The 17,893-nt window shown below is 43.7% G+C and overlaps 1 protein-coding gene across 10 annotated transcripts in view; it reads right to left on the minus strand.

Annotated features, from left to right (window-relative positions):
• The window catches only part of TBC1D16 (TBC1 domain family member 16), a 564,967-nt gene that overhangs the window by 491,469 nt on the left and 55,605 nt on the right, over window positions 1-17,893 (minus strand). For 9 of the 10 annotated variants that reach the window (XR_008849569.1, XR_008849568.1, XM_056550065.1 and 6 more), the window contains 2 exons: window positions 16,784-16,991; window positions 15,738-16,197 (listed from right to left, as the gene is read on the minus strand). Coding sequence is in view for 7 of the 10 variants with exons in the window: in XM_056550065.1 (XP_056406040.1) it covers window positions 15,738-16,197; window positions 16,784-16,991 (668 nt within the window). In the remaining 3 variants the exon portion in view is untranslated. Of the gene's footprint in view, window positions 1-15,737; window positions 16,198-16,783; window positions 16,992-17,893 lie in introns of those variants that run through there. The other variant, XM_056550070.1, reaches the window with a different exon arrangement.

A 17,893-nucleotide genomic window follows, 5' to 3' on the forward strand; every position in this document is an offset into this window, starting at 1 on the left:
CTCAGCACTCGTTAACCCATAGCCTCAAAGCAATAGAAAAAAATCCCTGTGTCCACTTTTCCTGTGAGGTGCAGTTCAGGTGTACAAATAGAACTGTGTGGAGATTTAGAACTTGGCACAAAATTTATCATGTGCCTTGCACAAGAAAGGTAAACTTTGTGCAATTGCACCAAATTTAGACCAACCAAAATGATCTACAAAAAACATCTTCCTACACCAACATTGATAAATTTCCCCCACCGTGTACAAGCTACCATATTTTTCATTATGATCTGGATACGTATTTATTACATACTACGTGTATGCTACCATTTACGTTTCCATGCTTTACGTTATCAAGCTGATGTTCTGTGCATTAATGTTACTATAGCTGATATATTGGGTTTTATGTTACTATAGCTGGTATAGCATGTATTAAAATTACTATAGCAGGTACCATGTCATGTTGCAGTGCTTTAGTTTTACTATAGCTGATACTCTGTGCATTATTGTTCTATAGCGGATATACTGCGTTTTACGCTGGTAAACTGTGCGCTATGGCTATTACAGCTGAGATACTTTCCTTCATGTTACCGTAGCTGATATACTGTGCATTATTATTCCATTGCTGACATACTACGCTTTACCTTATTATAGCTGATACATTGTACATGGTTACTATAGTAGTTATTCTGTGTTTTTCATGTTACTAGAGAAGATACTGTTTGTCACGTTCCCATACACCGTGCATTATTATTCTATAGCTGAAATACTATGCTTATGTTACTATAGCCAACACAGTGTGCATTACGGTTACTATAGATGTTATACTGTATCTTACGTTATTATAGCGGATTTACTGTATACTACGCATTGTTTTCTAGTCTATATACTGGGCTTTGTTACTGTAGCTGTTACACCGTTCATTAATGTTACAATAGCTGTTATACCATACTTTACTATAGCTGATATAGTGTTTTACTTTGCTATAGTGGATGCTGTGCTTAAATTTATCATAGCTGATATATGGTGTACTATACTATAGCTGTAATACTGGTATATACTGTACGTTACTATAGTGTATACTGTGATTCATGTTATCATACATGGTAAACTGTACTTTAAATGTTGTTGGAACTAAATATAGTGCATTGCATTATTATAATCAAGTTTTAGGACATGGGTGTCCATCTATATGCGTATATATATACTTGTATATGCTTACGTATGTTTATACCTAAAATGTTCATTTCAGGGGCCTCATATCCTCCTCATATTACTTTGCTCCTTGCTCCCCCCTCCCATCGAGTAGAGTTCCTGAACAAAAGTCTGCATAGCCCGCCAAACTTTTAAGGAAAGGCTTACCTTATATGGTGTGCCACAACTATACTTATCACCTTAGTGGGGTTGGGGACTTATGCTAATTACAGAGGTGATATAAAGAAGTGGACAGCATAATAAAGGGCAGAAGCATTTGAAACTGACATGGCTCCGTTTGATTTACTTTGGTGTACACATTCTGATTTGGCCGGGAGTAAGATGATTACAAGGTAACTGATAAAATACATATATCAGTTGGCGCCCAACGTGGGGCCTGGGTTTTTCGATCATAATCCAGTTGCGCCAATGGGGCACCATTTTGAACCAAAAGAGATGGCACAGAGGAACAGCGGGCAGTGGATCATCTCCGGAAGTACAGTAAGGACACCTTCTGGTACCTAGCCACAATGCCCCTGTCTCTCCTTTTAGTTCATCTTGATGCTTTAAGTTGACTGGTTTGTGACGAACCAGAGACAGGTAATCTCGCCCAGTGTCATTACCCTTGTACCTGTCAAAGTGTCTATCTACTGCCCGAGTGTGTATGAAGTGTGAGTGAGTGAACAAGCAGGATCCTGTTGGGGAGGAATTGATTGAGTCGCCTGGGGGAATTGCATTGTTTGGGGTAAGATGTCTCTTGGAGGATTTCCAGGGACTCCCCAAAAATTAGAGATTCTCGGGACTCTTTCCTTGGTCGCCTTGGGGGATTGAATTGTTTGGGGTGAGCTGATGATCCATAGAGAGGGTATCAGTGGAGTTTTGGCGCAGGAAACCGATTAAACGGGCCTATGTTCCTTGGGGGAACTGAATTTTGGGGTATATTCATCTAGGACAGGGTGTCTTAAAATGATATATTTCCAGGGACTCCCCAAAAATAAAATATCCTTGGGACCCTCTTCCCATAGTAACTGATGGTATATGTGGTATATGTGTCATGTTTTGTCTTAATGTGTCCATGGATTATTGTTAAATTAGCTGATTCAGACGAAGAGAGGGAGTAGATCTACCCTTTCTAATACTAGACCTAGTTGAAAAGAACTGCATTTAAATGTATTAGTGTTTTAAAAATATCTCCTAAAGTACAGAAGGGGTTGAGAGGGTTTTAGTTATGCAACAGCTGGAGGCCCATGAATAGGTCCCACCAAGAATGGGGGCTGTGGGCTCTAGATGAGAAGCAGGGGGCCGTAGGTCTGCAGTCTTCACAGACCTCGCTGTGCTGAAAGGCAAGGGGGAGGGGAACTGTAAGGGGCCACCATCAGCCTTAGAGAAGTGAGCTGAAATCCCAAGGAAAGAATGTATAAAGGTATGAATGGAGTTGTACTAGAGTAAAGAAAAAATGTATGAAGTTTTGATGGAAAGCATGTGATTCAGTCCAAAAGTTAAAGATATCTACAAGTGATGGGAGAAGTAGAAGAGGAACAGATGCTGTTAGCAGCTGAATAAGGGTAAGAAATGGACTATGGAAAGTCTAAGGCAGTTGAAATTTTGAAATATACTGATGGTTGATGCACAAGAGAGTCTTCATATACAGCAGTGTTATATACATTCATATACAGCAGTGTGATTTTTGAGAACAATTGTGATTTAACTTACCATGTTTCTCCGAAAATAAGACCGGGTCTTATATTAATTTTAGTCACAAAAAATACACTAGGGCTTATTTTCAGGGTAGGGCTTATATATTTACGGTATGTACATTGAACAACATGGCGGTTCCACAGTATTTAACGGTATTTACACCCCTCCCCCATTATCATGTGATGGGCGCAGCTCTGCCCCCCAACGTGCCAGCCCCCTCCCCCTCTGCCGGTTTATCAGCCCAGCACTGCACCCCACATCGGGGGACTAATCGCATGTCACCCGCGAATGCAGCTTCTCTCCACCCCTGCAAAATAATTATCAGCCGCTGCGCTGTACTTTGTATTCCTGTGCCCAAGCTGCAAATATTAAAAAACAAACTTTAACTTGCCTTCGTCCTCCGTTCCTCATGAACCGGCCTCATGGTCCCTCCACTGTTCTTGCTGCTTCCTGGGGATGGGAACGTCACAGAGCCTTCAGCCTATCACCGGCCGCAGCGAAGTCCCACCTCGGCCGATGATCGGCTGAGCCAACTGTCATTTAAGAAGCCGGCCTGCTTCTTACATCACAGTGGGCTCAGCCCGGCCGAGGCGGGACATTGCTGCGGCCGGGGATAGGCTGAAGGCTCTGTGACGTCCCAACACCAGGAAGCAGAAAGAACAGCGGAGGGACTATGAGGCCGGTTCCTTAGCAACGGGTGAACGGAGGACGAAGGCAAGTTAAAGTTGTTTTTTTTTTATATTTGCAGCCCGGGCATTGTCTAGGTCAGTGGTCTTCAACCTGCGGACCTCCAGATGTTGCAAACGCGATGGTCCCGATAAGCCTGACTGAGATGCCGGGAAGCTTTTACTTTCATTTTAGACGTGGTGATCAACTTTGATCGCCGCGTCTAAAGGTTTAATTCCTGGTAGGTAGAAACAGCTGATCGGCACTGCTCTATCTCTCTCTGTGTTAATCGGAAGTGATTCGCTAGGGGGACTGCGTGTGGAGGTGCTCAACTACTTGGAAATGCAGACTGTCCAAAATCATACAGGTAAAGACGAAAGCGTAGTGGCACTCACCAGGTTGGTTACTTCATAGGTAGCTTTATTCCATAAGAAGGTGCATTGACATGGGCGGCATCAGATCCAGCCGGACCGGGACGCCAGTGCGTTCGCTTGCTGGGTTACAATTGTTTCACGCTTCCGCGCTTCAACAGACCCTCCCTCTCACCGCTTCCCTCACCTGTATATAAACACCTACAACAGGTGACGTCAGAGGTGGGAGGGATTACAGCAAGCATCAGTTTAAAACCAGTTACAAAATAAAACTACATTTAAACTACATTTAAAACCAACATACAGTTACAAGAAAGTCTATTCTGTCATTAAGACCTACATTATCCTGTGCCCGTGTTTTTAAAGAATGTGACAGTGGGCAGGGTAACCAAAGAGATAATCGAGTACATATGTTGCAGAACCAGCTATGTGGTGTATGCAATCATATGTACGTGCGGTAAGTTCTATATTGGGAGTACCATACGTGCCATGAACACTCGGTTCAGAGAGCACGTCTGGTCTGTAAATTCAGGTAAAGGATCCCCGCGCCTTATCGAGCTCGTTAAAAAAGACCATGATGGAAACACAAGTGTGTTAAAATTTACAGGGATTAAACGGTTAACCCCGCGAAAAGGAGTGAATATTGTTAAAGAGTTACGTGAAGTGGAGGCCCGTTGGATTTTAAAAACACGGGCACAGGATAATGTGGGTCTTAATGACAGAATAGACTTGGGCACTTTCTTGTAACTGTATGTTGGTTTTAAATGTAGTTTCTTTTGTAACTGGTTTTAAACTGATGCTTGCTGTAATCCCTCCCACCTATGACGTCACCTGTTGTAGGTGTTTATATACAGGTGAGGAAAGCGGTGAGAGGGAGGGTCTGTTGAAGCGCGCAAGCGTGAAACAATTGTAACCCAGCAAGCGAACGCACTGGCGTCCCGGTCCGGCTGGATCTGATGCCGCCCATGTCAATGCACCTTCTTATGGAATAAAGCTACCTATGAAGTAACCAACCTGGTGAGTGCCACTACGCTTTCTTCTTTACCTGTATGTCTAAAGGTTTAATAGCACGCAGCACAACGATCGGTGTTGCTTCCTATTAGCCCAGGGTCCCGGCTATCATTAACCGCCGGGACCGACCCGGTATGACGCAGTGTCACGGCGGGACCCCCTGTTAAATACCAAGATGGGGTGCAGGGCGTACAGGTATGCCCTGCATCCTTAAGAGGTTAAGCATTTAAAATGAGCTAATGGTTTATTGATTATAAATAATGCGCATTGAAGGTGATTTTTCCCAATTTTTTTTAAGAGCTCTGTATATTTTTTATTCTTTAACAATTTGCTTTTGGTGAGAATATGGGCCCTGTGTGTTGTACGTCGAGCATTTGTAATTGTTGGTATTGTTACATGTTAAATGTGTGTTGTATGTCTCCTTGTAAAGTAACACAGGAATCCAGGCAGACACCTAGGCATTCGAGTGTGATTGAGGACTGACCAAACTGGAGGGAGGACAAAAAGCCAGACTCAAAGGGGTGGTGACCAGTGACATAAAGAAGTGGGAGGAGAAAGGCGGGGCTTATAGGAAGATTGACAGAACAGCCTTGGTCTACTGAAACACAGTCACATTAAATTGAAGAAACTACATATCTACTGTTTAAACTTGAGTCGGTATGCATACACTTGAGTGTGATTACATACTCTGCATACACAATGCGATATACCTATACATTCTACATTGCATTTATCTGAACATCATCATCAATTTTGAGTGGATAACTTTATAATGATAATTTAGTTTAACACGAAGATGCTGATTGTCTTAAACTTATAAGGTTAAAAATTCAAGAGCCATGATAGGATATCAGAGAATCCAAGGTTGATGCAGAGTTAGAAATGCAAGCTTGTTTCAAGTAATGTAAAGATGTAATACATAAGACAGCATATATAGTGACCACATGCAGAATGAAGTTCTACTGCAATAAACCACTAGATCTGAGCTGGTGGTTCAGAGAAGTAGAGTTGATGATATTCACAGAGATGTGCAAGATACCTTAAGGCAAGACATAATGAGTATGGGTACACTTTTATTACTGCCCCCAAGTATGGGCCTACTGGAGTGAAGGTTTTCTTGAATCCTGGGGCAAACCAATCTGTAGTTGAAAATTCTAGTGTTCAAAATCCAAGAGTGGCTAGAGAAGGTGGCCATCATGAAGATCAAACAAACATGAAGGGAACAGCCCCAAAAGCCAAGGGGACTGAATGGTGAAGGAGGCTGCAGTGCTCCTGCTCTCCCACAGTTATGGTACAAAGCGTACAGGTGGATGGGCAATTTGGATTTTTTTCTGGTTAAGTCTCTTGCAGGAACCGGCAATGCATGCTAAAAGAGACCAATGGAAGAAGAAAGAGGTGGTACAGGGCAAAGACGGCATCTAGAGAGTTGGTAACAAACTGTGTGTGCCAGCAGTCTTGTACCCCATGGTAACATATTTGACCCCATACACTAAGCAGAGGGGAGCTATGTGTGTAGTAATGTCCATATATTAGGTGGCCAAGGATTCAACAATGCAGAAAGAAGGTTTGTACGGACTTAATCATTTACATCTGTTATGACCTAGGTAAAACAATAAAAGGTACCTGAGCAACACGCTTCATAAACATCTCACCTGTATCAGAGAATATGAGTAGACTTCATCTAACTGCCTAAGGTGGGCCAATATAAGTATGTCCTTGTCTGACTGTACTGATTATCTAACCATAGATACAGTAAAGAACACAATTAAGAACCTTTTGTAAAGTTGTGCCTAGTTCAGATTCTGTAATTGTCACCCATTTCCTTAAAACCTATGAGTGTGTATCAGGAAATAAGTGAGGAAAGAGACGCTTTCATATGATGACCCCATATGGATGTATCTAAGATATATTCCCTGATAACTGTTAAATCTATGTCTGTACATAACCATGGTTGTTTCAGAGGGAAAGATAATCACAACAGATTGTTAGGTTGTGACGTTGTATGAGGAGACTCAGTGGGTGAACATGTACAAATAGCGGGGTGAAATAAGTATTTCAGTGGGTGATAATGTTATAAAGAAAATGAATACTTGGTGTAAGATTATAGAAAGGATAGGCCTAGCCAGGGCCAGATTAAGGCTGCCTGAAGGACGGAGCACTTCATTATGATGCTCCCCCCCCCCCCCCCGACAGTTCCCCCACAGTAGGTGCAGTATAGCTCCCCCAAATTAGGTTGTAGTTCTACCAGATTAGGTGCAATATAAGTCCCTGCACATTAGGTGTCCAGTACAGTTCCCCCACGTTAGGTGTCCAGTACAGTTCCCCCACGTTAGGTGTCCAGTACAGTTCCCCCACATTAGGTGTCCAGTACAGTTCCCCCACATTAGGTGTCCAGTACAGTTCCCCACATAAGGTGCAATATAGTTCTCCCACATTAGGTGCTGTATAGTTCCCCCACATTAGGTGCAGTATAGTTCTCCAACATTAGGTGCAGTATAGTTCTCCAACATTAGGTGCAGTATAGCTCCCCACATTAGGTGCAGTATAGCTCCCCACATTAGGTGCAGTATAGTTCCCCCCCCCCCCACATTAGGTTCAGTAAAGTTCCCCATATTAGGTGCAGTATAGTTCCCCCACAGACATACAGACTTCAGCCATATACAGTGTATGGCTGGAGGCTGTATGCCTGTTTACTGCCCCACTTCAGTATGGTCGGAACACTGAAGATGACGTGCCATTGGTGACTTACCATGTGCGTGCGTCATCCCCGCTGCTCTGCTACTATGGGTGCACGCGCGGTACGTCAGTGATGTAACTGCGTGCGCTACCTCCCGGCAGCCCATGCGTTTTTAAAGTTAACGCGGGGCCGCAGAGAGGTAACCGGGGCATCCTTGTGTCCTGAAAAGATTTTTCGGGACACAGGGATGTCCCGAATGTGACGGGGACCCCCTGCCGGCACAGGGCCCGGAGCAGGCACTCCATGAGCGCTAACAATGATACGGCCCTGGGCCTAGCTAGCGGGATGAGTAAATGGTAAATATTGTAAAGTATGGGATACTTGGGGATATGAAGCTTAGAATCCCATTAGAAGGGAGTTGAACTGGAGAATACACATTAGTCAAGACACATCTGCCCATACACATTTTCACTTCCAAACTGTTACGCCGAGCGCTCCGGGTCCCCGCTCCTCCCCGGAGCGCTCGCTTCACTCTCCCCGCGGCAGCGCTCCGGTCACGTCCTCTGACCCGGGGCGCTGCGATTCCGCTGCCAGCCGGGATGCGATTCGCGATGCGGGTAGCGCCCGCTCGAGATGCGCACCCCGGCTCCCCTACCTGACTCGCTCTCCGTCTGTTCTGTCCCGGCGCGCGCGGCCCCGCTCCCTAGGGCGCGCGCGCGCCGGGTCTCTGCGATTTAAAGGGCCACTGCGCCGCTGATTGGCGCAGTGGTCCCAATTAGTGTGTTCACCTGTGCACTTCCCTATATCACCTCACTTCCCCTGCACTCCCTTGCCGGATCTTGTTGCCTTAGTGCCAGTGAAAGCGTTCCTTGTGTGTTCCTTGCCTGTGTTTCCAGACCTTCTGCCGTTGCCCCTGACTACGATCCTTGCTGCCTGCCCCGACCTTCTGCTACGTCCGACCTTGCTTTTGCCTACTCCCTTGTACCGCGCCTATCTTCAGCAGCCAGAGAGGTGAGCCGTTGCTAGTGGATACGACCTGGTCACTACCGCCGCAGCAAGACCATCCCGCTTTGCGGCGGGCTCTGGTGAAAACCAGTAGTGGCTTAGAACCGGTCCACTAGCACGGTCCACGCCAATCCCTCTCTGGCACAGAGGATCCACTACCTGCCAGCCGGCATCGTGACACAAACCTACAAAGAGACCCAAAACACACTCTAGAAGTAAACATGCAGCCACTGTTGGGAGCCTTGATCCCTGTGTGTATATTGATGCTACAGGAGTCCCAAGGGGTCCTAGATGATTTTAAAGCTAAATGTCAAGTAAATGCCGGATGAGTCTATAATACCTCAGATTTCCATAAACAAAAAGTGAGAATGAAACACGATAGTGTGAAACGGACGTCGCTCGCTCTTTGTGAATGTGCACCTGTATGTACACCCACTTCCAATACAGCCTGAATTTCATGTTGGTGAGCTGCCGCAGTCTTTTCTGCTGTTGGATGGATTCATTATATCTATTATAATCAGCAGAGATTTATAAATTTCTCAGTGGATGCTCTTAAAGGTCAGACCGAACAACTAAGTGCCACATCCACACAATCGTATGGCATTAGATATGGTGTTAGCGGGAAAAGGGGGGGGGGTGGAGGGGGTGTATGTAAAATGTTTGGGGAAACCTGTTGCACCTATATACCAGCCAACACAGGACCCAATGGTAAAATAACCATAGGCTTAAAGAAATTAGAAGACCTATCGATAGAACTTAAAAAGAATTGTGGAATCTCAGACCCCTGGGATCAATATTTTGATTGGATGGGTGGAAAAAGACTTTGGCCCAGATAGGAATAACCATACTTATAATTTTATATGCTTGTGAGTGCGGTGTGAATGAGTTGCCCCTCCCACATATATGGCTAATTTAGCCTAACACACAAACATACATATTATAAAATATATTATATTATATATAAAATATATTATATTTATATATAAAATATATTATATTTATATATAAAATAAATAAATATATAAAATAAATAAATATATAAAATAAATAAATATATATATAAATAAATATATATATAAATATATATATATATAAATATATATATATATAAATATATATATATAAATATATATATATAAATATATATAAATATATATATATAAATATATATATATAAATATATATAAATATATATATATAAATATATATATATAAATATATATATATAAATATATATATATAAATATATATAAATATATATATATATATAAATATATATATATATATATATATATATATATATATATATATATATATATATATATATATATATATATATATGAAAAAATACTGGGAAAGCAGCACAACCCAAAAGCAAAATTGCAAAAAATTAGGGTGTGCAAGTGACTAGTTGGGTCCGGTATGAGACCCCAATCCAGGTACAGCAATGTAAGATAGTTGCAGCACTCCAGGTATAGAAAAATAAAAGTGACTTTATTCACAAATACAGCACCTGTATTTGTGAATAAAGTCACTTATTTTTCTATACCTGGAGTGCTGCGACTAGTATATTGGCTTATTATAGTAGTAGTAGTACATATATATAAAAAATATAACTGGATCCTTTATGGTAGTTTTATATACTAAATTTTATAGGTACCGTATATACTCGAGTATAAGCCGACCCGAGTATAAGCCGAGACCCCTAATTTCAACCCAAAATCCCAGGAAAAGTTATTGACTCGAGTATAAGCCTAGGGTGGGAAATACCTCATCCCCCCCTGTCATCATCCAGACCCGTCATTAACATCCTCATCATCCCCTTGTCATCATCCCACACATCCCCCCTTCATCATCCCCTTATCATCCCACACATCCCCTTATCATCCCACACATCCCCCCTTCATCATCCCCTTGTCATCATCCCACACATCCCCCTTCATCATCCCCTTGTCATCATCCCACACATCCCCTTATCCCACACATCCCCCCTTCATCATCCCCTTGTCATCATCCCACACATCCCCCTTCATCATCCCCTTGTCATCATCCCACACATCCCCTTATCCCACACATCCCCCCTTCATCATCCCCTTGTCATCATCCCACACATCCCCTTATCATCCCACACATCCCCCCTTCATCATCCCCTTGTAATCATCCCACACACCCCCCCTTCATCATCCCCACCCCCCTTCATCATCCCCACACCCCCCCCCCCCTTCATCATCCTCTTCTCATCATTCGCCCTCAGTGGTCTTCAACCTGCGGACCTCCAGAGGTTTCAAAACTACAACTCCCAGCAAGCCCGGGCAGCCATCGGCTGTCCGGGCTTGCTGGGAGTTGTAGTTTTGAAACCTCCGGAGGTCCGCAGGTTGAAGACCACTGCGGCCTTCAACCTGCGGACCTCCAGAGGTTTCAAAACTACAACTCCCAGCAAGCCCGGCAGCCATCGGCTGTCCGGGCTTGCTGGGAGTTGTAGTTTTGAAACCTCCGGAGGTCCGCAGGTTGAAGACCACTGCGGCCTTCAACATGCGGACCTCCAGAGGTTTCAAAACTACAACTCCCAGCAAGCCCGGGCAGCCATCGGCTGTCCGGGCTTGCTGGGAGTTGTAGTTTTGAAACCTCCGGAGGTCCGCAGGTTGAAGACCACTGCGGCCTTCAACATCATCCAGCCCCCTCTCACCCCCTTTAGTTCTGAGTACTCACCTCCGCTCGGCGCTGGTCCGGTCCTGCAGGGCTGTCCGGTGAGGAGGTGGTCCGGTGAGGAGGTGGTCCGGGCTGCTATCTTCACCGGGGGCGCCTCTTCTCCGCGCTTCCGGCCCGGAATAGAGCCGTTGCCTAGACAACGACGCATCTGCGTCGTTGTTAAGGCAACGTGACTATTCTGAGGCCGGGCCCGAAGCGCTTAGAAGAGGCCTCCCCGGTGAAGATAGCAGCCCGGACCACCTCCTCACCGGACCACCTCCTCACCGGACAGCCCTGCAGGACCGGACCAGCGCCGAGCGGAGGTGAGTACTCAGAACTAAAGGGGGTGAGAGGGGGCTGGATGATGTTGAAGGCCGCAGTGGTCTTCAACCTGCGGACCTCCGGAGGTTTCAAAACTACAACTCCCAGCAAGCCCGGACAGCCGATGGCTGCCCGGGCTTGCTGGGAGTTGTAGTTTTGAAACCTCTGGAGGTCCGCAGGTTGAAGACCACTGCGGGTGGGGGAGTTCACTCGAGTATAAGCCGAGGGGGGTGTTTTCAGCACGAAAAATCGTGCTGAAAAACTCGGCCTATACTCGAGTATATACGGTATTTATATAACATGTGTAAACTTGTAGCTGTCTAACCATATTGTTCGTTTGTTTGTCTAATTTTTTTACTTTATATGTAGTTCTATTATTGTAACCGTTGTAGGAATACAAGGGGGTTAATGTTCAGTTTGGTTACTATGGGGTTAATGTTTTTGTACATAGCTACAGTAACCTGTGAATCCGCTATGCCTGATGGAGCTGTGCATGCGCAGAGAAACGCGTTGCATGTCGGTCAATAAATTCACTTACCTGTATCACTGTTGATGTCCTGCTCCCGGTCAGCGCCATCTGAATTCCTGATTTTTCCTTCTGAAGTTCTCCTGTTACTAGTTTTTATATGGCATGGTAATGTGGAGTTTTTAATACATTTTTTTACATTTTTAAATAATAAAGATTGGGGATTATCTTTTAAAGGAGACTGTGGATAAGGCGAGAATTACATTTCTGCATCTCGAATTGTATATGAAAGGAAACAAATTACACACCAAGATGCACTTTTAGTCAACTGACGCAAATGGATATTTACATTACAGCAGTAACCATCAGAAGGATTGGAAAGTTAATATTCCATTTGGCCAATTGACTCCTATTAGAATGAATTGTTCTGAGAATATGTATTATGAAGAACAAGTGAGAATAATTGAAAAACAGTTGTTTTTTTTAGAAAGCTTATCCAGCAGTGATTATACAAGGAGCAAAAAAAAAAAAAAAATCACAGTATTAATAGGAATAAACAAAGGAGAGAATAAAAAAACGCAAGGGAAAAAAAAAAAAAAAGAAGAATTATGGGACAGCATTTGTTACGAGATTTAGTAGTGATTCTAAAGAGAAAAAAAAAATATTAAAAAAACATTAGGGAATATTAGAGAATTATATACCGTATTTCTACAAGAAGCATTAGGAAAAAATAATAAACCTAAATTTATTTATTGAAGAGGGAAAACTCTGGCACAGCAAGTAGCTTTTTATTATCCTGTGTTAGATAAATCCCAAAAATTGTAAGGTAAAACAATGATGGAAAAGGGAATGTTTAGATGTGACATAAAAAATTTGGCACATGTAAATATATAAAACATGGAGTGAAATAAATCACCAGTTATTCTACAGGGAAAGAAATAGAAATAATGCCGGCGTATAAGACGACCCCCAACTTTTACAGTTAAAATATAGAGTTTGGGATATACTTGCAATATAAGTCTACCCCTCCTACCGCGATGTACGGTACCTTGTAGTTCCCCCCCACATTAGGTAGGCAATATAGTTCCCCCCACATTAAGTTGGCAGCTCCCCCACATTAGGTTGCCAGCTCCCCCACATTAGGTCGGCAGTTCCCCCACAATAGTAGGCAGCTCCCCCACAATAGGTCAGCAGTTACCCCACATTAGGTCAGCAGTTACCCCACATTAGTAGGCAGCTCCCCCCACAATAGTAGGCAGCACCCCCCCCACACATTTGTAGGCAATTCCCCCACATTAGGCCAGCAGTTCCCCCACAATAGTAGGCAGCTCCCCCCCCCCCCACATTTGTAGGCAGCTCCCCTACATTTGTAGACAGCTCCCCCCACATTTGTAGGCAGCTCCCCCCACATTAGGTCCGCAGTTCCCCCACATTAGGTCCGCAGTTCCCCCACATTAGATTGGCAGCTCCCCCCAACAGACATACAGCTTCCAGCCATATACAGTGTATGGCTGCAGGCTGTATGTCTGTACTGGTATGCCCCCACAGTGTTCCGATCACCGCTCCTCCAGCCCGGGTCACCATCTACTGCTATGGCCTATGGACCATAGCAGTAGGTGCCGGGACTGGGGAGCGGTGACCGGATAACTTAAGATAGCACAGCCGGTCACTCACCAGTCCCCGGCCGACGCGCGTCCTCCTGCGGTCCTCCTGGTCCTGCACTCCTCTGCCTCTATGGTTGTAGGCACGGGACGTCACTGACGTCCCGTGCGGACAACCAAAGAGACGGAGGACCAGACCGCAGGAGGACTGATGGAGGATCGCAGGAGGACGCGCGCCGGGGAATGGTAAGTGACCGGCGGACATCCTTATGTCCCGAAAAGATTTTTCGGGACACAGGGATGTCCGGCATAGGAATACCTATGATTATCTGCCCGGACCTGCTCCCGTGTGTGGCTGCAGGCGAGGGCCGGCCAGAGCAGGTAAAAACTAATACTGTATACTAAAAACCAGGGGGCCTCCAGCTGTTGTAAAACTGCAACTCCCAGCATGCCCGGACAGCCTTTGCCATGCTGGGAGTTGTAGTTTCACAACAGCTGGAGGCACCCTGGTTTTTAGTATACAGTATTAGTTTTTACTTGCTCTGGCCGGCCCCCGCCTGCAGCCACACACGGGAGCCGGCCTGGGCAGATAATCAGAAGTTTTCCTATCCCGAACCTCAATACCCGGCGTATAAGACGACCCCTGACTTTTCAGAAGAAAATTTGGGGTTAAAAAGTCGTCTTATACACCGGGATATACGGTATGTAATTTATGTATTAAAATATCCTTGCGGCATTCAGTATGTGGGCAGGACCTCTCAAACCCTTAGAAAGCATATTAATTCCCATAATTTTAATATAAAACCCAGGTATCAAAAACATAGCATATCGCATCTCTTTCTCCATATCATGAAGCAAATCCAGAATTATTGAGAGTAATACAGATAGAGCCAATCCCAAATGGTCTGCGACATTTCTCTTCTCTTTGTATGAGGGAGAGCATTTATATTTTTAAACTTAATAGGTTGATTCCTAGTGGTTTAAATGAAACCCTAGAGAGAGTATGAACAGATATTTATCTGCCAGTGATGTGTTCAGTTTAATAAGAGGTTACTAGGGTTTATGGGAGTGGCTCATGCCACCTCCTCCCCTTTCAGTGCTATGGGAAGTTTAGTATATATAAAGGATCTCTGGGTGCTCTTAAATTTATAATCCCTGAGGAAGGGGGTGACCTCGCATCAGATTTTATTTATACTTTTTTATCGTCTGTATTGTTTTGTAATAACTGCAATAAATATCCTTTCCTGAAACTTTGAGGTGGAGGACTTTGTTGAACTATGGAGTAGAAATCGGTGTGGTGTATGGAGGATCAGAGACCGTGATGAGACACAGTGGTCTAAAGACTTTGAACCAAGCATGCCGGCCTGTGGGGAGAAGTAAAGTCCATATTCCTCTCAGCGAAGTAAGTGTATTCACTTATGACATTAAAAAAGGAATCTGTATAGTTTGAAGATGAATGGAATGTCCGTTCGCTTTTTTTTTTTTTGTTTGGTATCAAGCCACTTGCCAAGTGTAAATGTTTTTTTCTTTGATTCAGTATTGATACACATCTATTTTTCTGAGAAAAAGAAGGCCACTCCCAGATTTTTTATGTTGCATTTTAGAATGGTAGAGGAAAACTTCATTTCTATCTTATTTTAGCATAAGGCCATTATATGGCAACTAAATGTAAAAAAAAAAAAAAAAAAAAACGTTTAAGAGACTGATTACTTTCTGAATGTACAGCAGTAATCTACAGTGTGACACCTCTCACAAAGTATTACATGGCAGGGAAAACTTAATAGCAAAAGGGAGAGAGGGTAACATAAAATTTACCATATAAATTAGTTAGGACCACTGCAATGCAAAGAACTGGGGTGCCTGATCCTCAAACACATTCAGAGTTTGTAACACGTGAACATTCATTTTCCATAATAGCCTATGGGAAATACAGCAGTACTGACAATAGATTTCAATGGCATCAAGATCATTAGCTTGTCTGAAGTTTGCCTTGTAATAAATTCTGTAGTAGGTGCAGTAATCGAACTTATTTTAAATTAGCTCTAATATTAACTTACCTGTATTCACCCTCCAATAAGACAGACATATTGTTTTCTTCAAGAGCTTCAGATATAGGGGACATACAAAAGGGGGAAGAGAAAGCATCAGAATCTGAATCCAGAGTGCTGTCTTTGCTAACTTCATCGGATGATACATCCAAAGACTTCTCATCCTCCCCTTGCTCTACAACGTCTGCCACTCCTTCTACAGAGCCATCAAAGTTATTCTTCTGTGTAAGTGAATCAACTTTGTTTGGACTTTGGTTTTCTTTGGAAAACACAGAAGATTTTTGCATTGAAGATGTAGAATTAGCAAGGTGTCGAATTCTTTTATTAGATTTTCTAACAGGGGAGCTTTGAGGAGTAATATAGCGCAAAGCTTCCTCATCCTGGCGCTGTATGCGTGAATTAGGAACCCAGGCCAATATTAGTGTAGTACCCATAGATTCATCTTTCTCCGTGTAGACACACAAATAACCTGAAAAATACAAGTTAATAAAGTAATTAGTAAGTCACTGAATCTTGCTGAGAATTTTAGATATTATGCAAAAAAAAAAAAAAAAAAAAAAACAGTGTAAACAACCTTAGTACATTTTGGCTTTTATACGAATCCCTGAGTATTCATTTCCTTCTAAACATTAAAAGACAAACAAAACACTATAAAACATGTTTGCTGTAGTCTGCATTGAATTCTATAACATTTTCCTCAAAGGGGTACTGCAGTAGCTGATCGCGGGGGGCCCCTGTGATCACAGGAACGGGCCTCGGCTCTGATTGAAGAGCTTGTGTGTGGTAAATGGCACGTGCTCCATTGATTCCTATGGGAGCTCCGAAGTGACCCAAGTCCAGCACTTGGCAATCATCGGTGCTCCCATAGAAATTAATGGAGCATGTGCCATCTAGAAGTAGATAATGCACACTCTTCACTGAGCGAGACTGAGTCCTGTCCTGTCCAGGATCAGCTAGCTTACCTATCCACCAGTTAATTTAAGGTAATTTTGGCTGCAGTACCCCTTTAATAAATATCCCACACTAAGCAAAGGCCTCTTAACACAGCCACTGACCTGGATGGTGAGATGCAACATTATGAAGCAGTTCTGGGGGGTGTACACACACATTGTTTTTAGAAAATATGATTTCTTCATCCAGTATTGAAGAGTTTTCTCCACAAGAGCTGAAGGTCAGGAAGTCTGAGGCCTTGGATGAAGCACGACGAAGTAGCTTTCCCAAAGACATGTCATCAATTCCATCATCTGTTGAACTAAATACTTTCTGTGAAGCAAAACAACATGACATACAGTTTTTATTTATTGTATAAGTTAGTTTATTAGTTTAGAGGGGAAAAAGAAGCATCATAAAAACCCTATATATGACTTTTTCAGACTCCGCTCATTCCTACTATCATCATGAAGACACATTTTCCCTGAAGGAATTGCCTGCTCAGCCAATCACTGGAAGAGACAGAAGCATCAACACCAAAGCACCAGAATCAGGGGAATGAAGCATTATTTACTCCCCTTTGCTTCATTAGCACACTATGCAAGCGCTAGAAGTTGGGTGAGGAAGTCTTGGATTCCAAACACCAGTGGTGTAACAACAGGGGCTGCAATGTTGAGCTGGGCGGTATACTGGTTCATACCGAATACCAGTGTGTTTTTGTCTTAAGATACAAATTTTTCACATACCGCAATACCGTTTCCATAACAACTAACTCCAATGCGTGAGGGCGTAAAGAAACGTTCGACCACACAGCGTCTCTGGGAAGTGTAGTCCGAGCCGCACTGAACTGACTTTGAGGAGCTGGGAGGGGACTACAACTCCCGGCGGGAACCTGACTTCCGGGCGGGCGCGGGAAACTCAAGCAAAACTGCAGAGACATGGAGGAGAGCTACCGGGCAGCCTGACAGAGACCTGGGGTCCCATGACCACCTGTTACTATACTGAGGCTCAGAGAAAAATACTGATATACATTTTTGGTCATACTGCCCAGCTCTACTGCAACGGTCGCACTTACGACAAAGCCCCTACACTACACAGCTTACAAGCCCCCTTCCCCACATGCTGGAACTGAAGTCCAGTCCTTCTATTATATTGTACTGTGCAGGATAGAATTAAAAAGCTGAGTGCTGGCAGGAAAATGAGAGAACATTGCTCCCTGTCCTGACACTCAGTGT

The sequence above is a fragment of the Hyla sarda genome, chromosome 13 (genome assembly GCF_029499605.1).
Source record: "Hyla sarda isolate aHylSar1 chromosome 13, aHylSar1.hap1, whole genome shotgun sequence".
NCBI lineage: Eukaryota > Metazoa > Chordata > Amphibia > Anura > Hylidae > Hyla > Hyla sarda.